The sequence below is a fragment of the Phyllostomus hastatus genome, unplaced genomic scaffold (genome assembly GCF_019186645.2).
Source record: "Phyllostomus hastatus isolate PE091 unplaced genomic scaffold, TTU_PhHast_1.1 phas_contig_17, whole genome shotgun sequence".
Lineage (NCBI taxonomy): Eukaryota > Metazoa > Chordata > Mammalia > Chiroptera > Phyllostomidae > Phyllostomus > Phyllostomus hastatus.
The window spans coordinates 2601265-2627782 of record NW_025333664.1 but is presented as its reverse complement, the minus strand read 5'-3'; the positions used below and the strand labels follow the sequence as shown (position 1 = coordinate 2627782).

The 26518-nt window shown below is 61.2% G+C and overlaps 1 protein-coding gene across 2 annotated transcripts; it reads left to right on the top strand.

Annotated features, from left to right (window-relative positions):
* The first annotated feature begins 830 nt into the window (after positions 1-830).
* Positions 831-16819, top strand: NPEPL1 (aminopeptidase like 1). 2 transcript variants are annotated; one of them, XM_045833617.1, is made up of 12 exons: positions 831-1246; positions 1823-2008; positions 2492-2662; positions 4838-4927; positions 5397-5478; positions 7173-7315; positions 12694-12771; positions 13620-13720; positions 14341-14464; positions 14771-14903; positions 15420-15530; positions 16053-16819. In XM_045833617.1, exons 1-12 carry the CDS (start codon positions 1097-1099, stop codon positions 16328-16330), a joined length of 1647 nt encoding a protein of 548 aa, XP_045689573.1. In that variant the 5' UTR covers positions 831-1096; the 3' UTR covers positions 16331-16819. The 2 variants fall into 2 exon arrangements, with proteins under 2 accessions (XP_045689573.1, XP_045689574.1); XM_045833618.1 differs by having other exon boundaries at positions 833-1246; positions 14727-14903.
* Positions 16820-26518: the final 9699 nt, after the last annotated feature.

The window sequence follows — 26518 nt, the reverse complement described above, 5'->3', positions numbered from 1 at the left end:
AGGAACCAGGACCCTCACCAATGGCACACCCCCCAACCACCAGGTGCCCCCAACACCCTCCCAGGGCCCCCTCTTCAGTGACAGGTGACTCGGGTGCTCTTGTGAGTCACCCACCGACTCCCCCTTTCTTCCGTCCTGTCCTCTCTCCCAAAGCCGAGGGGAGGCTGCAGCTCACCCAGACTCTCGCCGGGTGAGGGTCTTGCCAAAGGAGGGTCCTCCACTCAACAAGGCAATGCCCGGATTTATTGTAACTGGCCAACTCAGAGACTGCAACCTGGGCAGCAGCCCTCCTCTCTGCCCCCCCTGTCACATCCAGGACGGTGCCTGGCAAATAGCAAGGGTCCTAGCGACACAGAGAGGCCCAATAAGTGAGGAGGGAGACTGGGCGGTGCCCAGCGTGCTAGCCACTGGGGGCCCGATACAACGCGGAGCTGGCACGGGTCCAAAGAGCAGGATTCCCAGCCAAACCTGACTCCTGGGCAGGTGTAAGGGCAGGCCTACCAGTGTGGGGTCCCCCAAAACCCCCACTGGGTGCTCAGAGGGCCCTGCAGGCCTGCCTCACTGGGGCTGGGCCTGCTTAGGGTTCATGTACACTCCAGACCGGTGGGAACTGCTGCGGTGGACTTGAGGTTGAGCCTGAGTCTACTCAGGCCCAGCCTGAGGTCAAGGCCACCGGGGTCTGCTGGCTGCCTGCTGGGGCTGCGGGCCAGGGCCCTCTGCCAGAGGGCTGTCTGGAGAGCTGCGCTTCCTCCTTTTGAGGGCAGGACCTACTTGGGGGCCTGCCCGGGTTTGGGGCCTACTCGGATAGAGGCCTGTGGGTCGCTGCCTGCCCGCCTGGAGCTCGGGGCCAGGTGTTTGGGGCCTGCACGGAGTTCGGGGCCTGCTCCAGAGCCCGGCCCGGGCCTGCCCTCCGCCCCCTCTCGCCCCCTCGCGCCCCGGGCGGGCCCAGCACGTCTCGCGAGCGGCCCGCAGCGGCGGGGGAGGCGGGGCCGGACGGCCGGGCAGGGCCGGGGCGGCGCCGAGGCCGGGCTGGAGCGGGAGCCCGTTCGGAGCGGGAGCGGCGGCCGGGCAGGGTGGGGCGCGCGGGCCGGCGAAGATGGCGAGCGTGGGGCTGCAGTTCCAAGCGAGCGCCGGGGATGCGGACCCGCAGAGCCGGCCGCTGCTGCTGCTCGGCCAGCTGCACCACCTGCACCGCGTGCCCTGGAGCCATGTCCGCGGGAAGCTGCAGCCCCGGGTCACCGAGGAGGTGAGCGGGCCGCGCGCCGCCGCCCTGCGCCGCCCCGCCGGCTAGCGGGGGGACGGGCGGGGTCGGGCGGCGGGGAGGCGCCGAGGCCCCGCCTGGCCCGCGCTCGAGCCCCCCGCCCGCCTGCCTGCCCGCCTGCTTGCTGCCGGAGCGTTGCAGGGCCAGGCCGGCCTCCAGGCAGGCCCGGGTCGCTGCCTCGACACCACCAGCCCGCACACAACAGGCCACCTCGAAGGAAATGCTTCCTCCCAGACCCCCGTGGCTGTGCCCACTTGTCCCCACTTTCAGTGGCACCTGGCTGGGCGTCCCCAGTGGGGGTTTCTTGCGTTCCAAGCAAAGCAGCCCCCAAACCGGCCTTCAAACCCCCACTGCCCGGCCCCGCAGGTGCAGTTGTGCTGTCAGACACACACACTGAGCTCTAGGCGGAGGCCACACGTCTCCGTGACGGGGGGCGGGCGCCTCGGGGACGCTGCACAGGGGCCCCTTAGCACTACAAGCGTCCACATGCCTCTCGGGGCCACCTGGCATGCGGGCTGTTTGAGGTCTTGTGTCTGTCTCCGTCTCTCCCCTCCCGCCCAGCTCTGGCAGGCCGCTCTAAGCACGCTCAACCCCAACCCCACGGACAGCTGTCCCCTCTACCTGAACTATGCCACTGTGGCCGCCCTGCCCTCCCGGGTGAGCCGGCACAACAGCCCCTCGGCCGCCCACTTCGTCACCCGGCTTGTGCGGACCTGCTTGCCGCCGGGAACGCACCGGTGCATCGTGGTGAGTGCTGCAGGGAAGCCGGCTTCCGTCACGGGCAGGGAGCGCAGGGCCCTAGCTCGCCCGGCCTGGCAGAGCGCTGGCCCACCGTAGCTCAGAGGCCGCCACAACCCTGACGTTGTCACTCCCGCCGCACAGACAGGGAAACTGAGGCCAGAGACGCGAAGCTGTTTCCCCCAGATCAGTGTTGCAGACAGTTCCGAGGTGCAGATGCAGACAGGCCCCTGCCGCAGTCCCTTCACGTCCTGCTCTCCTGCCTCGGACGGCCGCAGATGGCATCCGGTCACTGGGGTTTCCTTTCCCGGGCAGCGAGACAGCGAGTGGCCGAGGGGGAGGCCTCGCTAGAATGCCTGTGTCCTGACTCTGTGCACGGTGGCCCCTGACCCAGCTGTGAGCCCCAGCACCCCAGGACTGCGGCTCCCTGGGTGGCCCTGGCCCCCGTGGCCCCCGCTTCCCACCCTCATCCCGGTTCCCTCCGTGCTGCAGATGGCCTGCGAGCGGTCCGACGTCTTCGCCTCCGCCTGCGCCTTGGCCCGAGCCTTCCCGCTGTTCACCCACCGCTCCGGCGCATCACGGCGCACGGAGAAGAAGACGGTCACCGTGGAGTTTTTCCTGGTGGGACAAGACAACGGGCCGGTGGAAGTGTCCACTTTGCAAGTGGGTGTCTGGACGTGCAGACAGTGTGCCTGGGCCGTGGGGGGGGGGGGGGGGGTGTCTGGGGGCGAGCTCCCCCTCCTGTGGCGGGGGGGGGCCGGGAGGGCTGCTGTCACCCCTGAGAAGGCCCCCCCCAGGCGGGGCTTCATCTCCAGGATGAGGCTCTGTGCAGCCAGTGGGTGCTGGGCGCCTGGGCAGACTGGGCGCCTGCCCGTCTTCGTGTTGATAATCCTGTGCCTGTATCTGCCACCTTCCCCTCTGCGGAGGGCTCGCACCTCCGCTGTTTCACTGGATCCTCAGAAGAGTCCTTTGGGCCCAGGCAAGGCGGGAAGTGTCTTCCAGCTCTGAGGTCCTCGTGTGGCTGAACGTCACACAAAGCGCCCTCCCCTGTGCTATGACCCTCCCAGATCCCAGCGCTCTGCCTCCCCCCCACCACCTCGGGGCCCCCGCCCAGCAGCCAGACCCACGTGGTCCTTTCTCCCACGTCACCCTCTGTCATTGCCACCTCCGGAGCCCCTGAGCGCAGGGACCTGCTCGGACTCGTGATTTTCGCAGCACGCGGCCCGATGCCGTCGCTCAGGGCGCCCCCCACCCACGCCCACGGCTCCGGACCCCACAGTCGTCCCTTAACTGGTCCCTCCCCCAGCGCCCCCTCCGCACTGCCTCGGGACGGCCAAGCTGGTCACGTGATAGCCAGAGCCCTCCGGGCACCCGCCAGGGGTCAGGCCCCGCTCTAGCACATGTGCGCGCCCTCAGGGGTCAGGCGGGCCCTCTGAGGGGGGACCTGCTGTTATTCCCGTCCTGGCGTGGAGTGGACTACAGCTCCGAGACGGGAGTGACTTGACGGGTCCACTCCCGGCAAGGGGCGGGGCTTCTGCAAGGGGCGGGGCTTTGCAAGGGGCGGGGTTTTGCACAGCTGCCGCCACCGTCTGTCTCAAATTGTCATCTCAGGAGGGGCCGGCTCCCAAAGAGGCCTTTTGCTCCTTAACGGGACCCTCTTCGGTACCCATCCGTCCCCTGGTCCCCTCCGGGTCCCCGTGGCGTCTCCCACCCTCCTCCTCTGTAGCACCGAGCGCAGTGGTACGTTGCAGCCTCGGCTGGCCTTGCACCCTCGATCACCCTCAGATTCTGGGTCTAGCATGGGGCCCGGCACGTAGTAGGTGCTTGCATCAGCATGGGTGGGATGAATGAATGAATGGTCCTGCTTTTTGTGGTGAGGAACCTGAGGCGTGACGAGGTGTAGGCTCTTCCCCAAAGCCACGTGGCTCTGCGGGGGCGGCGCGGTGAGGCCCTGGGAGCCTCCGCCAGCCCCCCCGCGCCCCCCTGTGCTCCGCTGCCCTCGACCCAGAGGCTGAGGACCTAGAGTGCTTTTCCACCTTCGGGAGCACCCAGAGAAGCTTCTGGGGGAGGAGGCTTATGAGAAGTGTCCCATGGGATGGCTGGGTACCACCCCCCCAACACCCCGCCCCTCCCCCCCCCAAGAAGAGAAGGGAGGGTGTGTTGGTCAGCTCAGGCCGCCATCAGGAAAGCCCACAGCCGCGGCGGCCTGACCAGCGGATGTTCACTCCCGGCCACTCTGGAAGCTGGAAGTCCCAGGTCAAGGTGGGCTGGGGGGAGGGCTCCTTCCCTGGCTTTCAGACGGCTGCCCGCTCCTCACCGAGTCCTTCTGGGGCAGAGAGGGGGAGAGCTCCGGTCTCCTCTGCTTCTCGTAGGGACACTAACCCCATCGTGGGGCCCCACCCTCCCAGCCTCCCAGAGGCCTCCTGACCCCATCACCGTGGGGGCTGGGGCTTCACTGTGCAGGTCTGGGGCAGCCGGATGTGTCTGTAATAGGGGCAGCACCTCCTGGCCCCCCGGGAGAGGGAGTGGGCAGTGCCCAGGGCCCACTGGGGCCCAGCGCAAGGGCCACCCGCTGCTGGGAGGCGGCGAGCAGCAGGCCGGGAGGCTTGTGGGCCCACTTGTGCCAGGCCGGGTGGCCGGGTGGGCAGCAGGAACCAGGGCCGCGTGACTCCTGCTTCCCCTCCACCTGCCCCCTCGCTGTCCCGTCCACAGCCCCGCAGCCTCCCCCGGATGACATGTGCCTCTGACACGTTACGGGCCCCAGGGGAATGGACAAAAAGGGACAGCCCCTTCCACCTGGCCCCGGGGCCCTCGTGACAGCCTGTGGTTTTCTCCCAGTGCTTAACAAACACCACAGACAGCGTGCGGCTGGCAGCCCGCATCGTGGACACGCCCTGCAATGAGATGAACACGGACACGTTCCTTGAGGTGCGCGCCCAGGGGGTGGGACCGGGATGGGGTGGGTGTTCGTGGACCCTGGGGAGGGTCAGCGGGGAGCTGGGGGCCGGAGGAGGACAACGTTCACAGTCTCGGCGCTTTGCCTGGGGAAGCTTGGTGCAGCTGCGGGCCAAGCTCTGCGCCCCACCCAGCTCCAAGGGGCCGCATTCTCTCCACCGAGGGCGGAGGGGGGGTAGAGCCTCCTTCGAAGGCCTCTTTGCGGGACTCCAGCCACGAGCTGCAGGAAATTGCAGAGTTTGGAGGGCGAGCCTTTCCTCCTGGGTTTAATCACACTGCGAGCGAGAGTGAGAGAGAGAGTCAGGGCCGCTGGCCTCGGAGCCTGCCCGCTCCCCCACCAAAGGGCCATCCGCTCCTCCTTGGCCCGGAGCTTTGGCCTCGCCTCGAGCTAAGCCGTCTTCACGTGTCTCTGCGTTGTTGTTTTTTCCACAAACGAGTCCAGGAGATTAAGAAAGTTGGAAAAGAACTGGGGATCACCCCAACCATCATCCGGGACGAGGAGCTGAAGACCCGAGGATTTGGAGGTGAGTGGGGGCGGGCCCTCGCAGGTCTCGGCCTTGGGGAGTGGTCCCGGGCGCCCCGGCGGGCAGGGTGGCAGGGGGCCGCCTGGGGTGTCGTTGCTGCTTCATCCCAGGAGGAGCTGGCCTGAGTCCAGCGCCGAGGCCAGGCCCTGGGACGCAGACCGCAGACTGTCTCTCGGGGAGAGAGGAGGCAGCGGTTCAGGCTCTGATTCAGACTCTGGAAGCCGTGGGGTCCAAGCCCCCCCTCCGCCCCCCCCCCGGCCTCCTCACGTGTTGCTGTCCCGCTCCCAGGGCCAACTCAGCGGGGCCTTTCTGTTCCTCGAATGCACACGGCCACGTCCGCACCAGGCCTTGTACTCTGGCTCCCTCCATCGGGAGCGCGTGCCTCCAAGATGCTCTCGGGGCGGGGCTGCCGTGCGACGCACGCCTCGGCTCCAAGCCGCCCCCGCAGACGGTCTCCCCTGCCCACCAGCCCCGTCCCCCCCACTGCCCGGGCACCGGTGGTGCAGTGAGCCCGGGGCCTGGTGCTTTCAGACCACCTGGGGTCAGGTCACCGTGTTCGTCCTCTGTGGCCACAGAACAAATGACCCCACAAGGTGGCAGCTGAGAGGGACATACATTCACGATCTCACAGCTCCGTGGGCAGAGGTTGGGGCCCGAGGCCATCCCCAAGGCTGCCCTCATTCGAAAGCTTGACTGGGGCTGGGAGCAGGCCCCAGCCGCTCCCACTCAAGGCTCTGCCAGTGGGTCTCAGGGGCTGGCACACCGTTCCTTGTCACGCGGGCCTCTGCTTGAGCAGCTCGCAGCATGGCAGCCGCTCCCCCGGGCACGTGCTGAGTCAGAGAGCGAGAAGGAGCGAGCAGCCAGATTCAGGCCAGGTGTCTGTAACCTCCCCTTCGAGGCGGCACCTCCTCCCTTCTGCCGTGTGCAGAAGTGGGACGGGGGGTCCCGCCCCTCCTGGGCGGAGTGGTCACGAGTGCCCTAGGGCAGGGGCCACTAGTGGCCGTCTCAGCAGCGCCTGTCCTGGCGGAACCAACTGCAAGTGGAGGGAGAGGCCGTGCCCGTCGGGGAAAGCTTCCCAGAGGAGGCGACCTTCGCAGTGGGTCTTGCACGATGAGTAGGAGGTTGCCCGGCAGCCATTACTGGCTCTTGTCCCGGTTGCTGTGACTGTTCAGTTCCGTTGCGGGGCACCTGAGGCATGGACTCTGCCCACAGTGGGCCAGGGCTTGCTTGCAAAGACGGGGCGTGCGTTGCGTGGCGAGGCAGCGTGGTAGGAGTGAGCTCGGGAGGGGCAGCGCCGAGTTCTGAGAGCGCGGAGGGTCCGTGGAAGGGAGGCCAAGCGTGGGCGGGAGAACCACGGAGTGGCGTCCAAAAATCATTTTCTCCTGCGATCCTGTTCCTTTCTTCCTGGGAACCATACCGTATTTTTTTCTCAGTGGGTTTTCTTGCCTAACAATGCTTTGCCGAGGCTCCGTGTGCAGTCCAGAGCCTTGGAGCTGATTTGCGTCCCTCAGCCCCGCTGGCCAGGGGATGGGAGAGAGGGCCGGGAGCTGGCTGGGACGTGCAGCGTTCCAGGGGAGAGACCCCAGGACCAGGGGGCACTTCCGGTGGGAGAGCTGCTGCTTCCGGGGGGCTGCGCGGAGTCCTCTGCTCAGTGCAGCCCGAGCCTGACCGACCCCTCCCTGTGCTTCCCGCAGGAATCTACGGCGTTGGCAAAGCCGCCCTCCACCCCCCGGCTCTGGCCGTCCTCAGCCACACCCCAGACGGAGCCACCCAGACCATCGCATGGGTGGGCAAAGGGATCGTCTACGACACCGGGGGTCTCAGCATCAAAGGGAAGGTGAGGTGCTGGGGCCAGCGCTCGGGGGGTCCCAGCGTGCAGGGGATCTAGGCGGGCTCCTGGCTCTCAGGTGCTGGAGGAAGGTGGCCAGGTGTCTGGGGGCTGCTAGTGGGCCCTGTTCCCCTTCGGAGAGGGACGCGATTATGGACTCACCTTGCGAACAGGGGTCTGGAAACAAACAAAAAAAAAATCTGGAGAGAAGCCAGAAAAAAGCTGCAGAAATGATTCAAGGGCGGGAAACCAGAACCCCAGGAGGCAGCCTTCAAGGAACCAGGTGTCCCTGGGGGACAGTGAGAAAGGCCCTGGGTACAGCCAGCGGGGGTGAGGGGGTTGGACCCGGAGGCCAGCTGCCAGGGAGCATGGCTGTGACGCTGAAGTCTCAGCCGTCACTCCTGTGGGTGGCCTTTGAAGTTCGCAGTCTTGGGAGGGCAGGTACTTAGGGAGGACCAGCCTGTGCCCGAGTCTGTCAGCCGCTCAGTGGCCTACCCTCCTCCGCACCCAGTGCATTTGGGGCCTGCTGGGCCCAGGAGCCCCCTTTGTGCAGGAAACAGAGGCAGCCAGAGGCCTTCGTCTGTCCCCCACCCCAACCTGTGTGACAGGCCGGGGCTGGGCTCTAGGGGACAAAGACTGCCGTGGGGTGGGGGTTGGGGGGGGCTCCGAAAGAGCAGGCATGTGAAACTGATGCCCCAGGAAATCCAAAGGGAAGAGAATCGACCGTCCCCAAGAGAAAGCTCTGGAAGGGAGAGAGCAGGCTGAGCTCATACCGAGAGCACAGGCGTGAATGCTGGCTGCCCGCGTGGCTCACAGCTGCGTCCTGTTGGCCCAGGCAGCGTGTTTTTTTAATTTACTGATTTTAGAGAGAGAGAGGGGACGGGGGAGGGAGGGAGAGAGAGAAACATCCAACTTGCTCCACTCACGGCTGTGTTCACTGGTTGGTTCTTGTATGCGCCCTGACTGGAGGTCGAACCTGCAGCCTTGGTGCATCGAGACGACGCCCTCACCAACCGACCTACCCGGCCGGGGCCCAAACGGTGTTTCAAAATTTGAGTTAGTTACCAACTTTTAAAAGCAGCAAGAATTCTCCCAAAAGACTGGATTTGGGACCTTGTGTAGGCTCAGAGAATCTGGCAGTGCCGGTCCCGTGTTCCTGCCGGTCCCAGCATTCCGCTGAGCGCAGTGGTGGCTGCCCAGGGTCGCTGCCCCAGGGTCACTGCCCCAGGGACACAGCTTGCATCCTGCGGTTTGCCGCAGGCCCCACCACGCCCTGTCACCTCTCCGACGTGGAGCCCCAGTGTCCCTTGCTATTTAGGGTAGACATTGTGCTGCAGTAGGCGGTCTGTTGTTGTTGTTGTTGTTGTAGTTTTTCAACGTCCTCCTTCTCCAAACAAAATTATATGCAGGACTAGTCAGGAAATGAAACTAGTAATAAAAACAGTTAGAAAAACCCCACCGATATCGAATTCACTGACAGTGAACTCTCTTATTGAATTCCATGTATATTTCCATGCCAGTAGAGAGCTTAAAATCAATATTATGATACAAATGAAAAGGACAGTCGTGGATTAACACATTGAACTAGTATGAATGTAATCTTTTTCATGGAAAAAACTCATGCCCCCATATTGGCTGTGGGAGTGGGTACCGGCCTGATTCAGGTCTGTGTCCTCCGGCCTTACCCCTGCGGACCTGTCCGAGATTGTATCAAAACTGATCTCCACATGCTCACATGCACTAGACAGAGAGAGGTCCCAGGTGCATCCATCCGTCTTTACGCGTGGCCGATACTACTGCTTTACATTTTGAGGGGTTTCTGGGAGCTGAAGCCACCAAAACACAACCACTCAGGAAAAGTCTTCGGCCTCAGGATTGCTTGGTAGGGACTGCTGAAACTTCCATTTCCCAAGAAACCCCAGAAATTGTGATACTGCCCACGTGTTCGGTTCTCTGAGATTGATTCCAGGGGCCTTCCAACACCTGCGGAGTGCAAACCGTTCAGACGCCACTCCAGGTGCTCCCGTAGATTGAGAGAAGCGAAGGAATCTGAGTCCGCGGCGCCCCTGGAGGCCCCTGTTTGCAGGCGGGAGCCTGAGACTCGCAGCCCCCGGGCCCAGGTCCATGCGCTCGCCCGCACCCCGCCGACCCTCCGGGCTGCCCTGCGCCCGGAGGCACGTCGCTGCGCTGTGCGTGGGGGCCGGCTGGGAAACTGGCAGTTATTACCATCCATTAGAATAATGTTCCTAAAAGGATTAGTAATTAAAATGGGCAATTTGAAGCTTTTATTTATATGATTAGGACTCACTTCAACCAACAACAGGTTTTTTTCAGAGCAATTTACCATTGATGACAACAGGCGGGCTGACTTTTAGTCGGTTTATTACTGCTTTTCAGTTCTCCCCAGACCATGAGCCCCCTCTAGCTTCTCTGGGGCTGGGCACCCCCTCCCTGCCGCCCTTGCCCTGGAGGCAGCTGAGAGCCGGCCCGCAGAACCATGGCCTTGCTTCCCCCGGGGTCGGATGCTTGTTGCGGATGCTGGCTTGTGGGAGGGTCGGAGTGGGAATTGGGGCTTTCTGGAAACTAGTCATTTTGCGGGTGGCACCAGCCCCCAGCTTAGGAGGAACAGTCAGGTTCCATTTCCAAAGGGTTCGAAGGCAAACCAGGGTCAGCAAGAACGAGCGGGCGTCAAGTATGCCCGCCTCAGGACCCCTGATGCTCTTAAAGCAGGGATCCAAAGAGGTTTTGTGTGTAAGAGTGATGTGTGTCGATACTTCCCGTGCTGGAAATTAAAACGGGGACGTTTCAAAGATATATGGATTCATTTAAAAATAACACAGACCCATTGTTGACCTGCATGTTAATGTAAATATGAAAATAAGTATATTTTCTTTCCTTTTTAAAAATTTCTATTGTATTTTATTTTATTTATTTTTTAAGATTTTATTTTCATTTATTTTTAGAGAGGGGAGGAAGGGAGATAGAGAGAGAGAGAGAAACATCAATGTGCAGTTGCTGGGGCCCATGGCCTGCAACCCAGGCATGTGCCCTGACTGGGAATCGAACCTGTGACACTTTGGTTCGCAGCCCACGCTCAATCCACTGAGCTACATCAGCCAGGGCTGACAATAAGTATATTTTCCAAAGTGAAAAAAATGAGTGAGACGAGTGGCATCATTCTACATGTTTCCAAATCTCTGCCGTGCCCGCCTTAAGGGAAGGCAGCCATGCTCACGTAGCTGCCTCGGCCTCTGGTGCACCGTGATCGGTGATAGGCTGTTCCCGCTGAGATGGGGGAGGAAAGTCTGGCCTCACTCATTTTGTAGGTGGAAAAGGAGAAGTAGTTGTAGTACATGTCTTAGAACTAAGAACATTCTCCTTTGCTATCACACCAAAACTTGACAAGTGGTAGCTCCTGAAAGGTCAGCTCTAAGGTGGACCCTGAAAAGGCATCAGTGGAGATTATGCCGCTACGTTAAAACCGACTGGCGTCGCGTGAGCTGTGAATGCACGACTTTGTCATAACGCACATGGGTCCTTTGGAAGACATTGTTAGCAGAGTTACGCAGAACTCCTCAAGTTTGACACATTTCGTCACACAGTATTTTTTTAAGTCCCGTTTGTTAATATCACCCCCCATGTCATTTTAAAAAGGCATTTGAGTATTTGGAAGCTGGAGGCAGATGTAAGTTTTCTGAAAATTCTGACCTTTTTATTTTTTGCTTAAAAGCTCAAATTTGACCATTGGCAACAAACAACAGTGGAACTTTTCCTGGAAGGGAGAGGCCCGATTTGTTCATTTTTGAGGAAGGAGCTGCCAAGTGACCGGCGTAGCCCAGCCGTTCCTTCGAGCAAGAAGGGTGCTGGTGAGGACAGGCTGGAGGAGGCGGGAGCTCGGGGCTGCTCCCTGCCCCCGCCCTCCCCAGCCCTCCCTCGCTGGAGCCCCGGGAATGCGGAGAGCGGCTGTACTCCGGGGCTGAGAGTGGTGGCGCGGCAGTAACTTTCCTGCCTCAGCAAGGAGAGGCGAGGGGGACCGGCCGGGCTGTGCTTTCCTGGGGGCCGGAAATGGGCCGGGCGCCGGCCGGCCGCCTCGGTGCCATGCCGCGTGCTGTGCTGTGCCCGCTGTCCACTTGTCGCCTGTGGCCCGTGGGTGTGAGCGTCAGCCCAGGGCAAAGGGCAAAGGCCACCTTAGTGTCACTCTGGGAGTCGTTCCCTTTAGAAAAGGAGAAACGGCACAGGGGCGCTGCGAAGCGTGCACCAGCAGACCCGCACTGCAGTGCGGCGTTTGTCTGCCCGTGGTTGGGAGGGAGGCCGCGCCAGTGACAGGGACGTGACTCCGGTGACCGCCTCGAGCTGTTTCCTGCGGGCCGTTTTGCAAGTAGTTTGACTGCAGACCCGAGGCCCCGTTTTTCCGTTTAAACAATCCTGGGCTTTTTCGCAGTTTAGGTCAAAGGAGATAGCTTATTTTCAGGAGTGCCAGCTGGGTCATGTTCCTTTGATTTAATTGTAAAAGCAGCTCAGTTTATATCTAAAAATAGTTTCCATTAAAACTCGAGGCTCACGTAATCCGATAAAGGTTCAAAACATCACTCGGTACATTGCAAACCCGAATCCTTCCACGTGATGACCTGCTGTTAATTTAAAATATGAGCTTGTCAATTAGCGTGGGGAGCCTATAAAATGTAAAAACATGTAACCACTCTGCGCCGGTTTACAGACATCACGCGTACCTCGGTGGCGGGCGGGCGCCTCCGTCTCCAGCCGCCTCTCACGCAACCGCTCTACCCAGGAGATGCCAGTGGACAGTGGGCAGGATGGCGGGACAGCAGGGGTCCCCGCCGGTGGGGGTGGGGGTGGCGATGTGACCGTGACATCTGTAGCGTTCACACTGACCGGGGGAAATCACTCACGATGGTGACGTGGAGGAGCAGAGAGAGCCGAGAACACAAGTGTCGGCAAGGCCCGATGGGGACGCCGTCCCACGCCAGACGGGGAGGTGGGGCCTGCTCACGGGGCAGCCCGGCCACGGGCCACACCCCAGCCTCCGGGCCAAGGTGGCCGTGTCTTTGCCTGTCTGAGTAGCGGCCTGGCTACTGCGGCTGCGGCAGCTCTGGGGTGCCCTCCTCCCCCATGTCCTCCTCCCCCACCCCCGACCTGCTGCAGTTCTGTTGGATAGCCCCCAAAGCTGTGTTCAGAAAGGGTCTCCCGGTCTCCAGCCTCTACTTCCCATTGCTTCTAAGGTGTTTCCTGGCATCTCTCCTCTAGGTCCTGCGGGCCTGGGCAGCGCCTCTGGGGTCGCTGGGCAGGGTGGGACAGGGTGGACGGGGCACTGTTGCCAACCAGTCAGCACCCTCTCAGCCCTCTCTCCCCGCTTTGCCCGCCCCCAGACCACCATGCCAGGGATGAAGAGGGATTGCGGGGGCGCCGCAGCCATCCTGGGGGCCTTCAGAGCCGCCATCAAGCAGGTTAGTGGGGTCCCACCTCTGCAGTTTGGTGGGGAGGGGTCCCAGGGCGTGCCCCCTCCCTCGCAGCCTCCCCTGTTCTTCCTGGGGGATCTGCACCCATCAGAGACCCAAAACTCTAAAAATGGGAGGAAGCACGGCTTCCGGAGCAGCCCCTCCCTGCCCTGAGGCCGAGATGTCCTGGGGTGCGGGGTGAGGCTGGGGGGCGTCCTTTGGAAGACGCTGTGCCATGAGACGTGTTCGTGCGACAAAGGCGTGGTGTGCCCTGACCAGGGGGTGACGCGTCTGAGCTGCCCGGCCCTTCCGGTCACTCAGCCCAAGGTCCCGACTCTCCACAGGGCCTGCCCGTCTGGCCTGGGCCCTGGGGGTGAGCTCAGAGCTTGAACCCAAGGTCTGGGCAGAGTTTCTCATCCATGCCAGCCAGGAGCCCAGCCCGTCTCCCGAGAGGGAGGCAGAGACCCCAGGAGGAAACGGGGCTGGGTCCCCAGGGGGCAGGGGCTTCTAGGAGGGCTGAGGGGCCGGCCCCTCCGGAGCCAGGCCCGGAGCCAGGCCAGCTCTTGGTTCTGCCCGTCTCAGCCGCATTGGAAACCGGCCTTTCCAGGGTCTCTCTCAAGCAGAGCCGCAAGCCACAGGCTGTCCGCGGGCCCTGCGGGGGGACGTTGCAGAAGGAGCACGAGTCGCCTGTTCTCTCGTCCCCGCGCCGGCTGGAGACTAACGAGGAGTGCGGCCCGCATGCGATGAGGCCGTCGCCTGGCCCGGCCCGCGCCGCCCCCGCCCCCCCAGGGCCCCTCGGCCTCCCCGGATGAGCACCGCCGGCCGGTAACTGGAGCCTCTGCCCACGCCCCCTCCAGGGTTTCAAGGACAACCTTCATGCCGTGTTCTGCTTGGCCGAGAACGCAGTGGGGCCGAACGCGACGCGGCCCGATGACATCCACCTGCTGTACTCGGGAAAGTAAGGCCGCCCCTCGGGTCACTGCGCGTCAGCCTGGCTCCCTCCGGGCGGGCCGCCCCTCCTTCCGGAGCCAGGCCAGTCCGCTGGAGTCGTGCCCAATGTGGGGGGGGGGGGCAGATCTCACCCCGCTCGCTCCAGCCAGGGGCACATCCCGCCGGAGGATGCCCTACGACCGGTAGCCCTGGACCGCAGGCTGCTTGCTCCCAGGGCTGTCTGGGAAGGTGGTCAGGGCTCAGGAGCTTGGGATCCAGCCTGCTCTCGTGGGACAGCCCCCCGCCCCCGCCACACACACACAGGGGTGCTCGTCCCCAGGGTTACCCTGAGTGGCACGTCCTCCTCCACTTTGACCCAGGGCCAGGAACTGTGTAAATGTCACCTACATGGGCCCGTTCTCCCACCTTGCAGACGAGGAGACGAAGGCACAGGCTTGCCCCAGCTGAGAGTGACAGGGTGGCCCCGACCCGGTGGCCTTTGCTCCTGACCTAGCCCTGCAAGGCTGCAGGGCGCAGTGGTGGCTCTGACCCCCGGGGGGTTGCAGAGACCAGCGTTCCAGTGCCAAAGGGACTCACTCCAAGGGTCCCAGGGAGCACCATCCTGAGTGGTGTCTCTGCCACCCCCAGGACTGTGGAAATCAACAACACGGACGCCGAGGGCAGGCTGGTGCTGGCGGACGGCGTGTCCTACGCCTGCAAGGACCTGGGGGCCGACATCATCCTGGACATGGCCACGCTGACCGGGGCCCAGGTGGGAGTCTGAGCTGCTGTCGCTGCATCTTCATCGCCTGGGCAGGGGACCAGGGAGCTTGTCGGTGGCAGAGCTGGGGGCTGGGGCCTGGATGCCGGCACGGGACGGGTCGGGACACCTTCCTCCCGCTGGCTGTCTCTGCCTCTCACTACGTCTCTTGTGGCTTCTTTGTGTCCTCTCTGCCCCCTCTTGCCGTGTGTGCCCCCCTCTCCCCGGGGGCTCCATCCGCCTCTCCCTGGTCCCCCGTGGGGCCGCCTCCCAGGGCATTGCCACGGGCAAGTACCACGCCGCCGTGCTCACCAACAGCGCCGAGTGGGAGGCGGCCTGCGTGAAGTGCGGGAGGAAGTGCGGGGACCTGGTGCACCCGCTGGTCTACTGCCCGGAGCTGCACTTCAGCGAGTTCACCTCGGCCGTGGCCGACATGAAGAACTCCGTGGCGGTAGGCTCGGAGGGGCACCTGGGCTGGGGGGGGGCGGGGCAGGCAGCGCCCTGCCCTCGTGGAGTCAGCATGACCCCATGAAGCAGCAGCAGTAGGGATGCGGCCTGCCCAGGAGGCCCCCCTACTCCGTGCTTCGGTGGGGGCGGGGGAGGGGAGGGTGTCCAGAGCAGGGGCGCACCACTCCCGGGGCTCCCCGCCAGCATGTCCACCACGCCTGGTCCTGGGTTGCCTCCCCCTCTGGGGTCCGTTGTCCCCGCCGTCAGTCCCTTTGCGGGACGCCTCCTTGCCGTGCGGTGAGGGCGGACCTGAGCCCACGTGCGACGTCCTTGGGGTCCTGGGTCCCTCTCAGCTGCCTCCCCGCACCGGACCCTCACCCCGGGCCTCTTTTTTCAGACACCAGGGGACGTGGTGGCTGAGGATGGCAGTGGGGGCACCCCAGGGGGCGTGGGAGGGGCCACAGCCGTGCCCCCACTGTGAGGGGAAGAACGGTCATTGTCTGTCCTTCCGCCCCCCCAGGACCGGGACAACAGCCCCAGCTCCTGTGCCGGCCTCTTCATTGCCTCGCACATCGGCTTCGACTGGCCCGGGGTCTGGGTCCACCTGGACATCGCTGCACCCGTGCACGCCGTGAGTCCGGGGGCCCCCCGTGGGTGCCTTCCCGCCCGTCAGGACGCCTCCTCGGCTGGCCCGCCCATCCGCTTTCCCACCTGCCCGCTCCCCGCCGCCAGCACGGCTCCCACCCTCCCGTGCTGCGTGTCCCGAGCCCCTCTCTGGCCCCAGGGCTGCAGGCTGAGCTCATCGGAGCTCATTCTGTGTCGGGGGTCACACCGCGCATGGCCCGGCCTCCCCGCCCACTGCGGTCCTTCCCGACCTCTGGTCTCCTCGCCCCTGGGAACCGAGTGGCCACTGTGCGCGGCCCCTCCCCAGCCAGCCCATCCTCGGCAAGTGCCCCGGGGGCTGGGGTCTCACCCTTTTGCACTCCTTGGTCCTGAGTGCGGCGGGACAGCCGAGGGGTCTGTGGGGGAAGGCGGGGAGGTGGACGTCTCACCCCAGTCTGGAACTCCTCCCGGCAGAGGCGGGCTCCAGAGGCTGAGCGGGCCTGGGTCTGGCCCCGCCGGCACAGGACGCCCACCTGCCCTTTGCCCGCAGGGCGAGCGCGCCACGGGCTTCGGGGTGGCCCTCCTGCTGGCGCTCTTCGGGCGAGCCTCCGAGGACCCTCTGCTGAACCTGGTGTCCCCGCTCGGCTGCGAGGCGGACGCCGAGGAGGAGGGGGACGTGGAGAGGGACTCCAAGCGGCGCAGGCTCGTGTGAGGCCGGCCGCCCTCCCGGCCCAGCGACGGACGGCCCTGCCTCGCTCTGCACTCATTAACTTTAAGCAATTGGAAGAGAACACCATAAGAGGGGCTCTGGTTTGTTTTTGTGTATAGTTGTCGTGGCGATGGAAATGGCTCCTTCTGTCTTCGAAGGCAGTGGAGGAGTCGCGGGGCCCTGGGGGAGGGGCGGGAAGCACGGGGGGCCGTTGCTGTTCCAGCGGCCCGCAGGCATCCCCCCAGCTGCTGCGAACTGCGCTCCCCCCCCCCCGGGGCCTCTGCATGACCTTGGGCCCCAGGACACACCGGCAGCCCCAGTGCCTTTGGCCTGGTGGCCCTCACATGTCCTGCATCCACTTGGTGCCTGAGACAGACACTCGTGGCCCTGTTTCCAGCCCCAGGCCCCTCGCAGGGGGCACCTGTATTACAGGGAGCCCGGGCCCACGCTTCAGGCCGGGGCTGCTGCTGTGTCCGGGCAACCAACCCCTTCCAAAGGACGGAGGTGACTTGCTTCGGGGAATCCATGTTTTAGAGCAAAAGGAGTCTCTGCTCCGGCCCCCTCCAGTCCGCCCGTGGTTGAATTAAATGTGGCTGCCCCTCATCGCACCTTTGCCTCTGTCTCTCTCTCTCCCCCGCCCGGGGTCGGAAACCCGCCCTGAGGGCTGCTGCCACCTCCTCCCAAAGGATACCGTTGGGTTGGCGAGCCCAGGTCTGCGGGGCAGGCTGTCCCAGCCCCCTGCGCACCGGGAGGCCGGGCGTTGTGCCGGGTCGGCCTCGGTCCTTCGCACGGAAGGGCACAACCCTGGGGCGGAAGGGCCAGGCCTGGCCGGGATCCAGGGAGACCTCCCGCCTGGGCCCAGGTGAGGGGTCCCGGGGGAACCCAGGAGCCTGCTCCTCCGGAGTTTGGCCGAGAGCACAGGCAGGGCCGCTGTCCCCTCTGGTGCTCCGTGACAGCAGCCGCCTGGGCCGGGAGGAGACCAGCCGCTCGGGCCCCACCTGGCTCGGGGGCGGCTGCCCGGGCCTCCTCCGCTGGGCAGAGGGGTGAGAACACGGCTGCGGGACGCACATCACCACCTGCGCCCTCCCTGGCCCACCGACGACCTCGCCCCTGCCCAAGTGTCCCCAGACTCATAAGTTCCTTCCCCCGCCCTGCAAACCAAGGTGACTCTTTCTGGGCTTGATCCCAAATAAATATTTATTAACTGCCCGCTGCGTGCGCGGCCACAAGCTCAGCCGGAAAAGGCAGGCAGCGGCTCCGAGACCTGGGCCCCGGCTGGGAAAACTGCGACCCAACGTGTTAAGTGACGATAATAGCGGTCACAAGGCAGTCGGTGGGTAGCGGGCTCTGTGAGCACAGGGGAGACACGGCCGGGGTGGCCGGAAAGGCCGGGAGCCTTCATGGGTCATTAGCTTGCTTAATGGCCTCGCAATAAGCAGCTCTCACCAGCGTCCCTCTGAGAGGACCCGAAGGAGACAGAGGTCGCTGAGGGGGTCTAGTTCCTTCTCCAGGCAGCCGGCACTGCCCGCTCCCCTCGCCAGGGGGCTGTCGGATGCAGGGGCAAGGAGCAGGGCAGAGCTGAGCCTCCCTTGTGAGGGCACAAAGGCGTCCTTGGGGCCAGGGACCCAGCTGGGGACCAGCTGCAGACTCAGGGCCTGGCCTGCGTGCCCGTCACCAGGGGGACTGCAGGCAGGGGGTGAGGGGGCTGTCGGCCAGAGGACTTGAGGGTGAGACGACTGCTTCCTGTGGCCTCATTGGAGCCCCGGCAACTGGGTCGGGGGCGGCCGCCAGCGGGGGGCAGGTGGGCACAGGCCGACCCACTTGATCGCGGTTTCCAGTGGGCCACATGGGGAGACATCTGTGCAGAACCTGACCGTGCCATCCATGTCGTGAAGCTTGTCACACCTGACAAAGGGGGGGCCACACTGAGGGAGTGCTCCCGGGGGGACTTGGCCACAACCGTCACCGCCACCACGTAGAGCCCCACGTAACAGGGGAGGCAGGTGGGTGTCAGCACCCCTGTCCCACGAGAGGAGGCCGCAGCCCTACATTCAGCCAGGTGGGGGAGGGGAGTGAATGCTGGCCATCCGGGCCTGCACAATGTCCTTTGGGGGTTCTGGGACCCCGGCACCCGCCTGGGGTTGGAGGGCAGCCAGCAGCAGAGCGTAGTACCCAGCAGTCAGGAACGAGGGACGACAGAAGGGAAAAACAGCTCTTTGGGGAAGGGGGTACCAGGGTGGAAAGAACCCCCAGCTTTCTGCTGGAGTACGTGGGCTTCCCCCGGGCTCGGGAAGAGAGGACGGGGGACCCCGCTAGCCTTCGAGTCACCGAACGGAGCCCACATGCACGCCAGCGCTGGCAGCCTGCAGAACGGGGTAAATGACCCGTGTTTTCGGAGCCTGTGCTCCCCTCCCAGGGCGGTTTTGGGGAGCAGGGGGGAGAAGGGGCCTGAAGGTTCAGAAGGGCCCACGGCTGGGAGAGCCCGACCTGTGTCCCGCCAGGAAGCCCAGGCTCGGGGGCTGACTTTGTCATCGTAGACACCAGGCTGCAGGTCCTGGCTGCAGCCCCGGCTCGGGTCACAGCCCCGCCGTCACTCCCGAGCCACCCACCCCTGGGCCACGGGGCTGGCTGGTGGCAGGCGTGTCAGCGGGCCTCAGCTGCGGGAGCAGGACTGTGACATTTGCGGAAGAAGGCCGGCCGTCCCCGTCCTGCAGCCCGTGGGCGTGGGCTGGGCGAACCAGGGCGACGGTCCGCAGTGCCCTGGGAGAGCGACCGCAACTCCGGTCCCCAGCACTGAGACGAGAGCCCCATCCCCAAAGGTGAGGTCTGTGCCAGCAGGGGTGGGGATTCCAGGCGAGAGCCTGCGTCAGGTCCCTGGGGGGTCTGCGGGCCTGGGAAGACACAGGGTCCCCCCACATGGTCATGTCTTGGGCACATGCTTAGGGAAGCTGTTGTCACCTAGCTCTCAGGGACAGGAGGAGGCCACTGGGCCCTGGGGGCGGGAGGCCACCCTGGTGGCTGAGATGTACCCCCCACTACCCTGTAAATGAGAGGGAGACTTCTCATTGTCACTCCCCGGCCCCTGAGGAGCACATCGGTGACCCCGGCAGCCCCCTCCCCCGACGTGTTTGTCGAGGATGAATTTGCTGTGCGATGCTCTGCCCAGAGCCTCCGTTCAGACTGTTCCCTGCGGAATTGATGTTCGGCATTTTTGTTTATTTGTTTGTTCTTTAACAAAAGGTTGTTTTGGTCTGAGATTCAGCAAAAACATACACTGCATTCAGCTTCCTCCCCATTCAGGAGTCAGTACACGAGCTGTTTTCCAGTCCGCTTCGAGTCCTTGCCTCAAATGAGCCTCCAACAAGATAATGCATTTAAAAGCCCTTGGAAAAGTACCAGGCCCCACGCACACTCAAGATGCGTCATCACAGGAGTGGCGGCTCAGCCCTGCACCCAAGCCAGGCTCAGCTCACCGAGCACACGCCGGCCTGGGTGGGGGTCCTCATACACGTGGAGGGGACCTGGTGGGTGGGGGGGCTGCTTTCACACCCTCCTGCGGCCGGCCAGGCTTCCAAAATGCAGGCCTGTCCCCCCCGCTGATGGCCCAGGAAGCACTGTGTCTTCCCTGCAGCACCATCTTGGGGGCCAGGGTCAGGGGTGTCGGGGAGGGGTATCCAGAAGGCCAGTGCTCCCTCAAGGGGTGGGAAGGGTCCTCACCAGCTTCCACCTGCCAGGCTATTTTCGCTTCGGCCTCGGCTGTGGTCCTGAGAGCTTGGGGGATGGGTCCAGGGAGTGTTCTTCAGTCAAGAAAACAAAAAAAACCCAAACAACAAAACCCCCAAATTAAAAAGCTCTGAGTCCCAGTTCACATTCGCGTTTAGCACAGTTAGCACCCAAAGGGGCCCTCCAGCTGGGACTGTGGAGCCCTGTGGGTGGTGAGAAGCTCCATGCAGCTCGCATCCCCTCCCCCACCCTTAAGTCCATTCCAGAAGCTTCCAGTGATGCATAACTACAGAACTCTTCTCAACGCCTGGGACTCTCTCTTCCTTTTCCACCCAGGGGTCAGGCGGCTCTCTGTGGCAATCACAAGCACGCTTGGCCCGGTGTGGTGACGGCCTACAGCCAGCTTCCTCGCCCAATAATATTTATTAACCACCACCTGTATGTGGTCCCTGGAAAGTGGACCCTACTGGGGAACACCTTCCCAGACGGTGGCAGGTAGAAGTCAGCTTCCTACAGAGGTGGGTTCCAGCAGCCCCAAAGGGGGAACAGAGCCACCCTGGGGGAGGCTGGAGGTGGACTGTGCCCCGGCACCCAAGGGGGCTGTTCTGAAGAGGCCCGTGTGCTGGAAGGGTTTGATGCAGACTCCGTCCAGCGGGGTCCGCGGTGCTGTGGGTGCGATGAACAAATGCACACGGACTGCAGAAGTCCTGTGGAGAAAAAGGGACGGCACGGCCACTCTCTGAGTGGGAGAGCACCTGGCTAGGCTTTTATTGCTTCCTAACAGCATCCATCACAGAAGGTTCTCATTCATTATGCTCAGGTTTGCTTTAGGTGACTACTTTTTACAGATAACAAAGGAAAGGTTGTTAGTGATTACTTCTTACAAATTAACAAGGAAAAAATGTTGCAAATGCAAGGGAACGATAAGAGTGATTGCTCTGGTTACACTTCATCCTTGGGAGAATTAGCATAGCCTTTAGGAAGTTACTTTAAAGATATGCAGTAAACATTTGCTGCTTCAACTCAGGGTGAGGGAGTTTTAGCAAAAGCAAGCCTCAAAGTAGCCTAGGTATAATGCAGGCCTGGTTTCCCACGGGGAAAACCAACCCAGGGCTTTGACTCCCACGTGCTGACTCACCCCTGCCAGTTTTCCGACAGGGCTGGGCTACACTTGCCATTGCCAGGTAGACTGGTTCTCTATGACCAAGCTGACCTCACTTTCTTGTACCAACCATGGGGATGGTTATTAGGGACCATTAGAATAACTGACATTTCGTAAGTGATTTGCCTTGTGCAAGGCAAATTATCTTCTTGCCAACCAGGAGGTGCAGAAGCTGGTTTGTGCTTGTGTCCCTGTGTTTCGGGGGTGGGAGGCGCATCAAACCCAGGCAACCTGTGTTCTCTCTGCATGACGTTTGCAGCCCAACACCTGCAGAGGAGGGAGGTGGGTCAATGGACACACAGAGCCATGGATGGCCAGACAGGAAGTTGTGGCCAGCTCCACGGGGGCTCACCCTTGGCTCGGTGCCCCAGGGAGCTCTGTGCACGGCCCTGGGCTCTGGCCCCCGTGTCCTCGCTAGTAAAGCGGATGGGCCCCGCCCCCTCTGGCCTCCCGTGACCCGAGAGGCGGAGCAGCTGAGTGTGCTGCTCACAGGTTCGGGGCGGCAGAACTGGGTTCAAACCCCAGCTGCCGGTTTTGTGGCTGCGAGGTCTGAGGCCACTCAGCAAGTCCCCTTACTGGGAAACACAGTGTGTCTATGCAAGTACCACCTAAAGGGAGAAACACACCCCTTTGCCCACACACCAAAGCGCCAGTCTGCACCAGCAGCACCTGGTCCCCCAAGCAAGGAGGGGCACCTAGACGGCTCTCTCCTGGCACGCACGAGCATGTGGACCAGCTGGTCCCACGTCTCCGCGTCTGTGTGCTACACCGTGTGCTTCGCACAAGCTTCCACAGGCTCGACCAGAGATACATTTCTGAAGGGCGGAGGGAAAGCCAAGGCAGATGCTGAGAAACGAACACAGGTGGGCTGCCATGTGGGGCCAGCTGCCCCCCTGGTCCCCGCCCGCGCTCCAGGATGTCCCCAGCCAGCCCAGCTGCCACGGGCCAGCACCTAAGGAAAGCTGTGGATCCACCATGTTTAATCCCAGGGAGCTCAGTTCCTGAGCCGGAAGAGGGAGCGAAGGACAACCTGCCATCCGAAGTTTAAGGTCTCGGCCTGCGCCCCAGCCCCTCGCCGACCACCCTCCAGCCGGCCAGCCATCGCCCGCCGGGCCACGCACGTGCTTCACCAGCGGCGCTGGCGCCAGGGGGCGCTTTTCGCAGCGGAAGGGGCGGTGCCGGCGGTGCGGCTGGATGTCCTTCCGCTTCCGGTTCCGGTTCCGGTTGCGTGCTGAGGCTGCTGGGAAGAGGCCGATGTAGGCGCCTCTGGCTTAGCCGGGTGCCCCAGCGGCAGTGTGAGGAGGGACAGGCGACAGGCCTCCATTGGCGCCCGGCGCCTTGTCACACCCGGGACACGTTCTGAGCCTTGAGCCCCCGTTTCTCCTTCAACAACCCGGAGGGAAGGGGCTGGCGCCCACTGGGCCTGGTGTCCTCGGGCGCCGCGGCCCGCCGCCCACCTCGACGCCCCGCCCTGTGTCCTCTCGGGCGGCGCCGCCGCAGCCGTCTCCAGAAGGTTCCCGGGGCCCTGCGAGGGCTCCGCCGTGCCGCCCTCCCCTGCAGCGGGCCTTGGCGCAGCCCCGCCGGCCGGCTTGGGCCCACGGACGACGCCGTTCCCGCCCGTGGACGAAGCCCCGTGTCCTCCACGGTAAGGACACGCGCCGCGCGTGAGCGGAGAGCGCGCACGTCGGTGCACGCAGCCCCGGCCGAGGGGGGCGCAGCGGGGGAGCGGGCCAGCCGGGGAAGCCGTTCCCCGGGCAGTGAGGGCCATCGGAGCCCAGGTCGCCAGCTGAGGGCCCCGGAAACGGTGCAGGAGACGGGAGAAGTCACTTCGGGCAGAGGGAGCGGCCCCAGGGCGGGGCGGGGGGCGATGCCCGCCAGCGAGCGGAAGAGGAGGCCGGCGCGGCCGGCGGGGAGAAGGGGGTGGGCGGTGAGGGTGGCGGGCGGTGGGCGGTGGGCGCTGCCTGGCGGGCCGTGCTTGGGGGCTGAGTTTTTGTTCTGAGAGCAGTGGGGCCCCAGGAGGGGTTTTGAGCGGACGACAAGCAGGTTGAGTCCGCCGCGTCAACAGAGCCCTGTGACTGCAGTTAGTTACCCCCTGCCCGCCCCCGCCCCGGGGGGGACCCCTTTTACACCTGGCTGTAGCTGGGAAGCGTTCAAGTCCTGGGGAAGGCCCACGGCTCTGAGGGCCGCCGAGAGCAAACACCCCAGGGGCTACGAGTCATAGGCGTCCGACCCCCAAAGCCAAGTTCCACTTCTGGGGTAGCAGAATCCACATTTTTGTCTCCCACGGTGCCAGGGTGAGACGTGGCTCTGCAGTCCTGCGCGCACCGGGCTCTGCCAGTTCCTGGCCAGGTGACCTTGACCCAGTGACCTGCTCGTCTTAGGGTTCGGGTGCTTCATGGGTCAGATAGGGAACAAAGTACAAACGTACAACTGTCCGCCTTGCTAGAGGTTGTAAGAGTCAAGACGGGGCCAGCAGCCATGGGAAAACCTATGGATATCAAGTATAAACTTTAAAAAAACAGCCATTTGAGGGTACTGGAGAGTGACAAGTGGTAAGAAATCAGAGAGGAGGGAGGCGTGTGGGAGGGACCCACATTTACATGACTTTTCCCTGAGAATGCAGACTAGTCCCTAGCACCTGGCAGCCAGTGTGCCAACAGAAAGCCATGTCTCACTGGCACGAGTGTGATAGAACAAAGCGTAGGGGCCTGAGCAGACGAAAACCATGGCGATGGGGGTGGGAGGGGATGTTCTGCAGGGAGAGAGGCCAAGTCTGTTTAACAACCGCTTAAATCTCTGTCTGACCTGCATTTCCAGCCACAGTGACGTGCAGAGACCCCACTGGATTTACCCTGTTGGCTTAAACAAGTAAAAAACCAGGTAAATATACAGAAGGCAACAGTTTCCAGACACTGGAAAACAGTCAGCACAAGAGAGTGGCCCGGTGAGAGAAAGGAGGCAGATGCGGGGCACCCCCCAAGTGTGAGAGCTGACTGCCTGGAGAAGTTTCCAGGCTGCAGTGCAGGAAGGAGGAAGCCACTCAGAGCCCAGAGGTCTTCCTGAGCTGAGCTGAGGACTCAGGACGCCCCAGGCAGCCGGGGTTTGCAGGACAGAAAACAAGAACCAGGAGAGCTGCCCGGAGAGAAAGAAATCTAGGCAGCGGGGTCACTGAGTCTTCAGCTGAGACGCGCTGAGCACATGCACTCAAGCAAATGACCCCTGCTAGGAAAGCCTGCCCACGGAGCAGAGGACACAGTGAGCGCTCCCTGGGGACAGGATGGGCCCTGTTCCCGTAAGCAGGGGCACAGAAAGACTTGGTGGGTTGGGCCCCCTTATTGACTACTGCCACTCGGCTCCACACCAGCCTCTGAACGGGAAGTGCGCTGGGCCTGTGGAAACAGCTCGGCCACAGCTTGGAAGGCCGAGGAGGCAGAGAAACCGCTGCCCGCGGAAGGAGAGAAAGGACTTGTGGTGTGATCCTCACCTGGCAGACTGCCCGCTAAAGCAGAAGAAGGAGGGCAAGAGAAGGGGAGGGGGCGGAGGGAAGGGGAAAAGGAGAAGAAAATCAACATTCTCTGTAGCATTTTAAAACAAAATAAAATCAATGACAATATCTAGGATAACAATCCAGCATTACTTGGCATACCAAGAACCAGGAAAATCTGACCAGATCTCCAGGAAAAGGCACTCAGAAGATGACGGCCTGGAGATGACCCCAACATTGGAAGTATCAAACACCTAAAAAGCAGCTCTTCTAGTTATCCTTTGTGAAGTAAAGCTGAGCAGTCCTGAAAAGTTTTGGCAACGAAACACAAACTGTAGTAGTCACTAAATGAGTTGTAGTATCCTAGATTGAATCTTAGTGAAAAAAAAAAAAAGACATTAGTGTATAAACTGGTGAGGTCAGAATAGTCTAGAGTTTAATTAATAGTAATGATCAATGTTGCCATCTTAGTTTTGACAAACATACCATGTTATGTGATAATGTAAGATGTTAACATTAAGGAAAACTGGGTGAGGGTATTTAAAAACACTCTACTATATTTGCAACCTTCCTGTAACTACAATTTATAAAAGAAAAAGTTTCTTTAAAAAACAAAAAATTTAGAACCAAGAAAGAAAATATCTGATAGAAAAATTTCATTGAGTGATGATGATGAAGGAAAGTGTCAATAAGCTTGAAAATAGATCAACAGAAGTTGTCTAATCTGGAGAATTTAGGGAAGAAAAGGACTTAAAAAATGAGCACTTCAGGGACTTGTTAGACATTACCAAAAGGTCTCACACCCTTATCATTGACATCCCTAGGAGAGGAGGAGGAGGTTTGTGCAGAAGAAAATTTAACCACTTTATTGAGGTGTGATTGACATACAAAACAGCTCTAGATATTTAGTCATTAAATTATTGAGTTACAATCTACTACAAATTGTAGTGAATTGTAGATGGTTGATGTGTTTGGAGCTCAGTGGACCCCCATACTGCTGTGGTCACTGTCAGTGCCATAACCTTATTCATCACCACCAAAAGTTTCCTCCTGCCCCCGCTTTGTTGGCTTTGTTTTTCCCTTTTTGTGGTAAGAGCACTTAATCTAAGGTCCATTCTCTTAGCAAGTTTTTTTGAAAGTGTGCACTACCATATTGTTAATTATAGGTGTTATGTTTCATAGATCTCCAGAACTTACTTGTTTTTAACAGCCTGAGCATTTGTAATATCCACCAGAATCCAAAACAATTTTTTGAAAGGATGATGGCTAAGCCTTCCCAAATATATCAAAAGACATTAATTTACAGGTTTAAGAGACACAGAGAACTCCAGACAGGATAAACTCAAGAAAACCACACCCAGACACATCAGAATCAAATTACTGAAAACCAAAGATAAAGAAAAATATTGAAAGCAGCCAGAGAAAAATTATGCCTTACTTGAAGGAGAACAATGACTGAAGATTTTTCATCAGAAACAATGGTGATCAAAAGGCAGGGAAACAAAACAACATCTTCAGAAATATGCAATGAAATGTCAACTCAGAATTCTAAATACAGCAACAATATTTTTCAAGAATGAAGGCAAAATAAAGACATACTCAGAAGAAAAAAATTAAAATGACTCATCACCAGCAGAACTGCTATAAAAGAAATATGAACAAATGTTCTCCAGACAAAAGGAAAATGATACCAGAATAAACTCAGACCATCAGAAATAAAGGAGGAACAACAGAAAAGGTACATACCTGGGCAAAAATAACAGAATACTTTAAAGTACTTTAAAATATGTATAACTTTAAAAAGCAAACGTAACATTATCAGATTTGATTTGTATAGATGTAATACATATGGAAACTTTAATAGAAGGGCACATAGAGAAGATAAAAATGATTATATGATTATAAGACTTCTATTTTTACATGCAGTGGTAAAATATT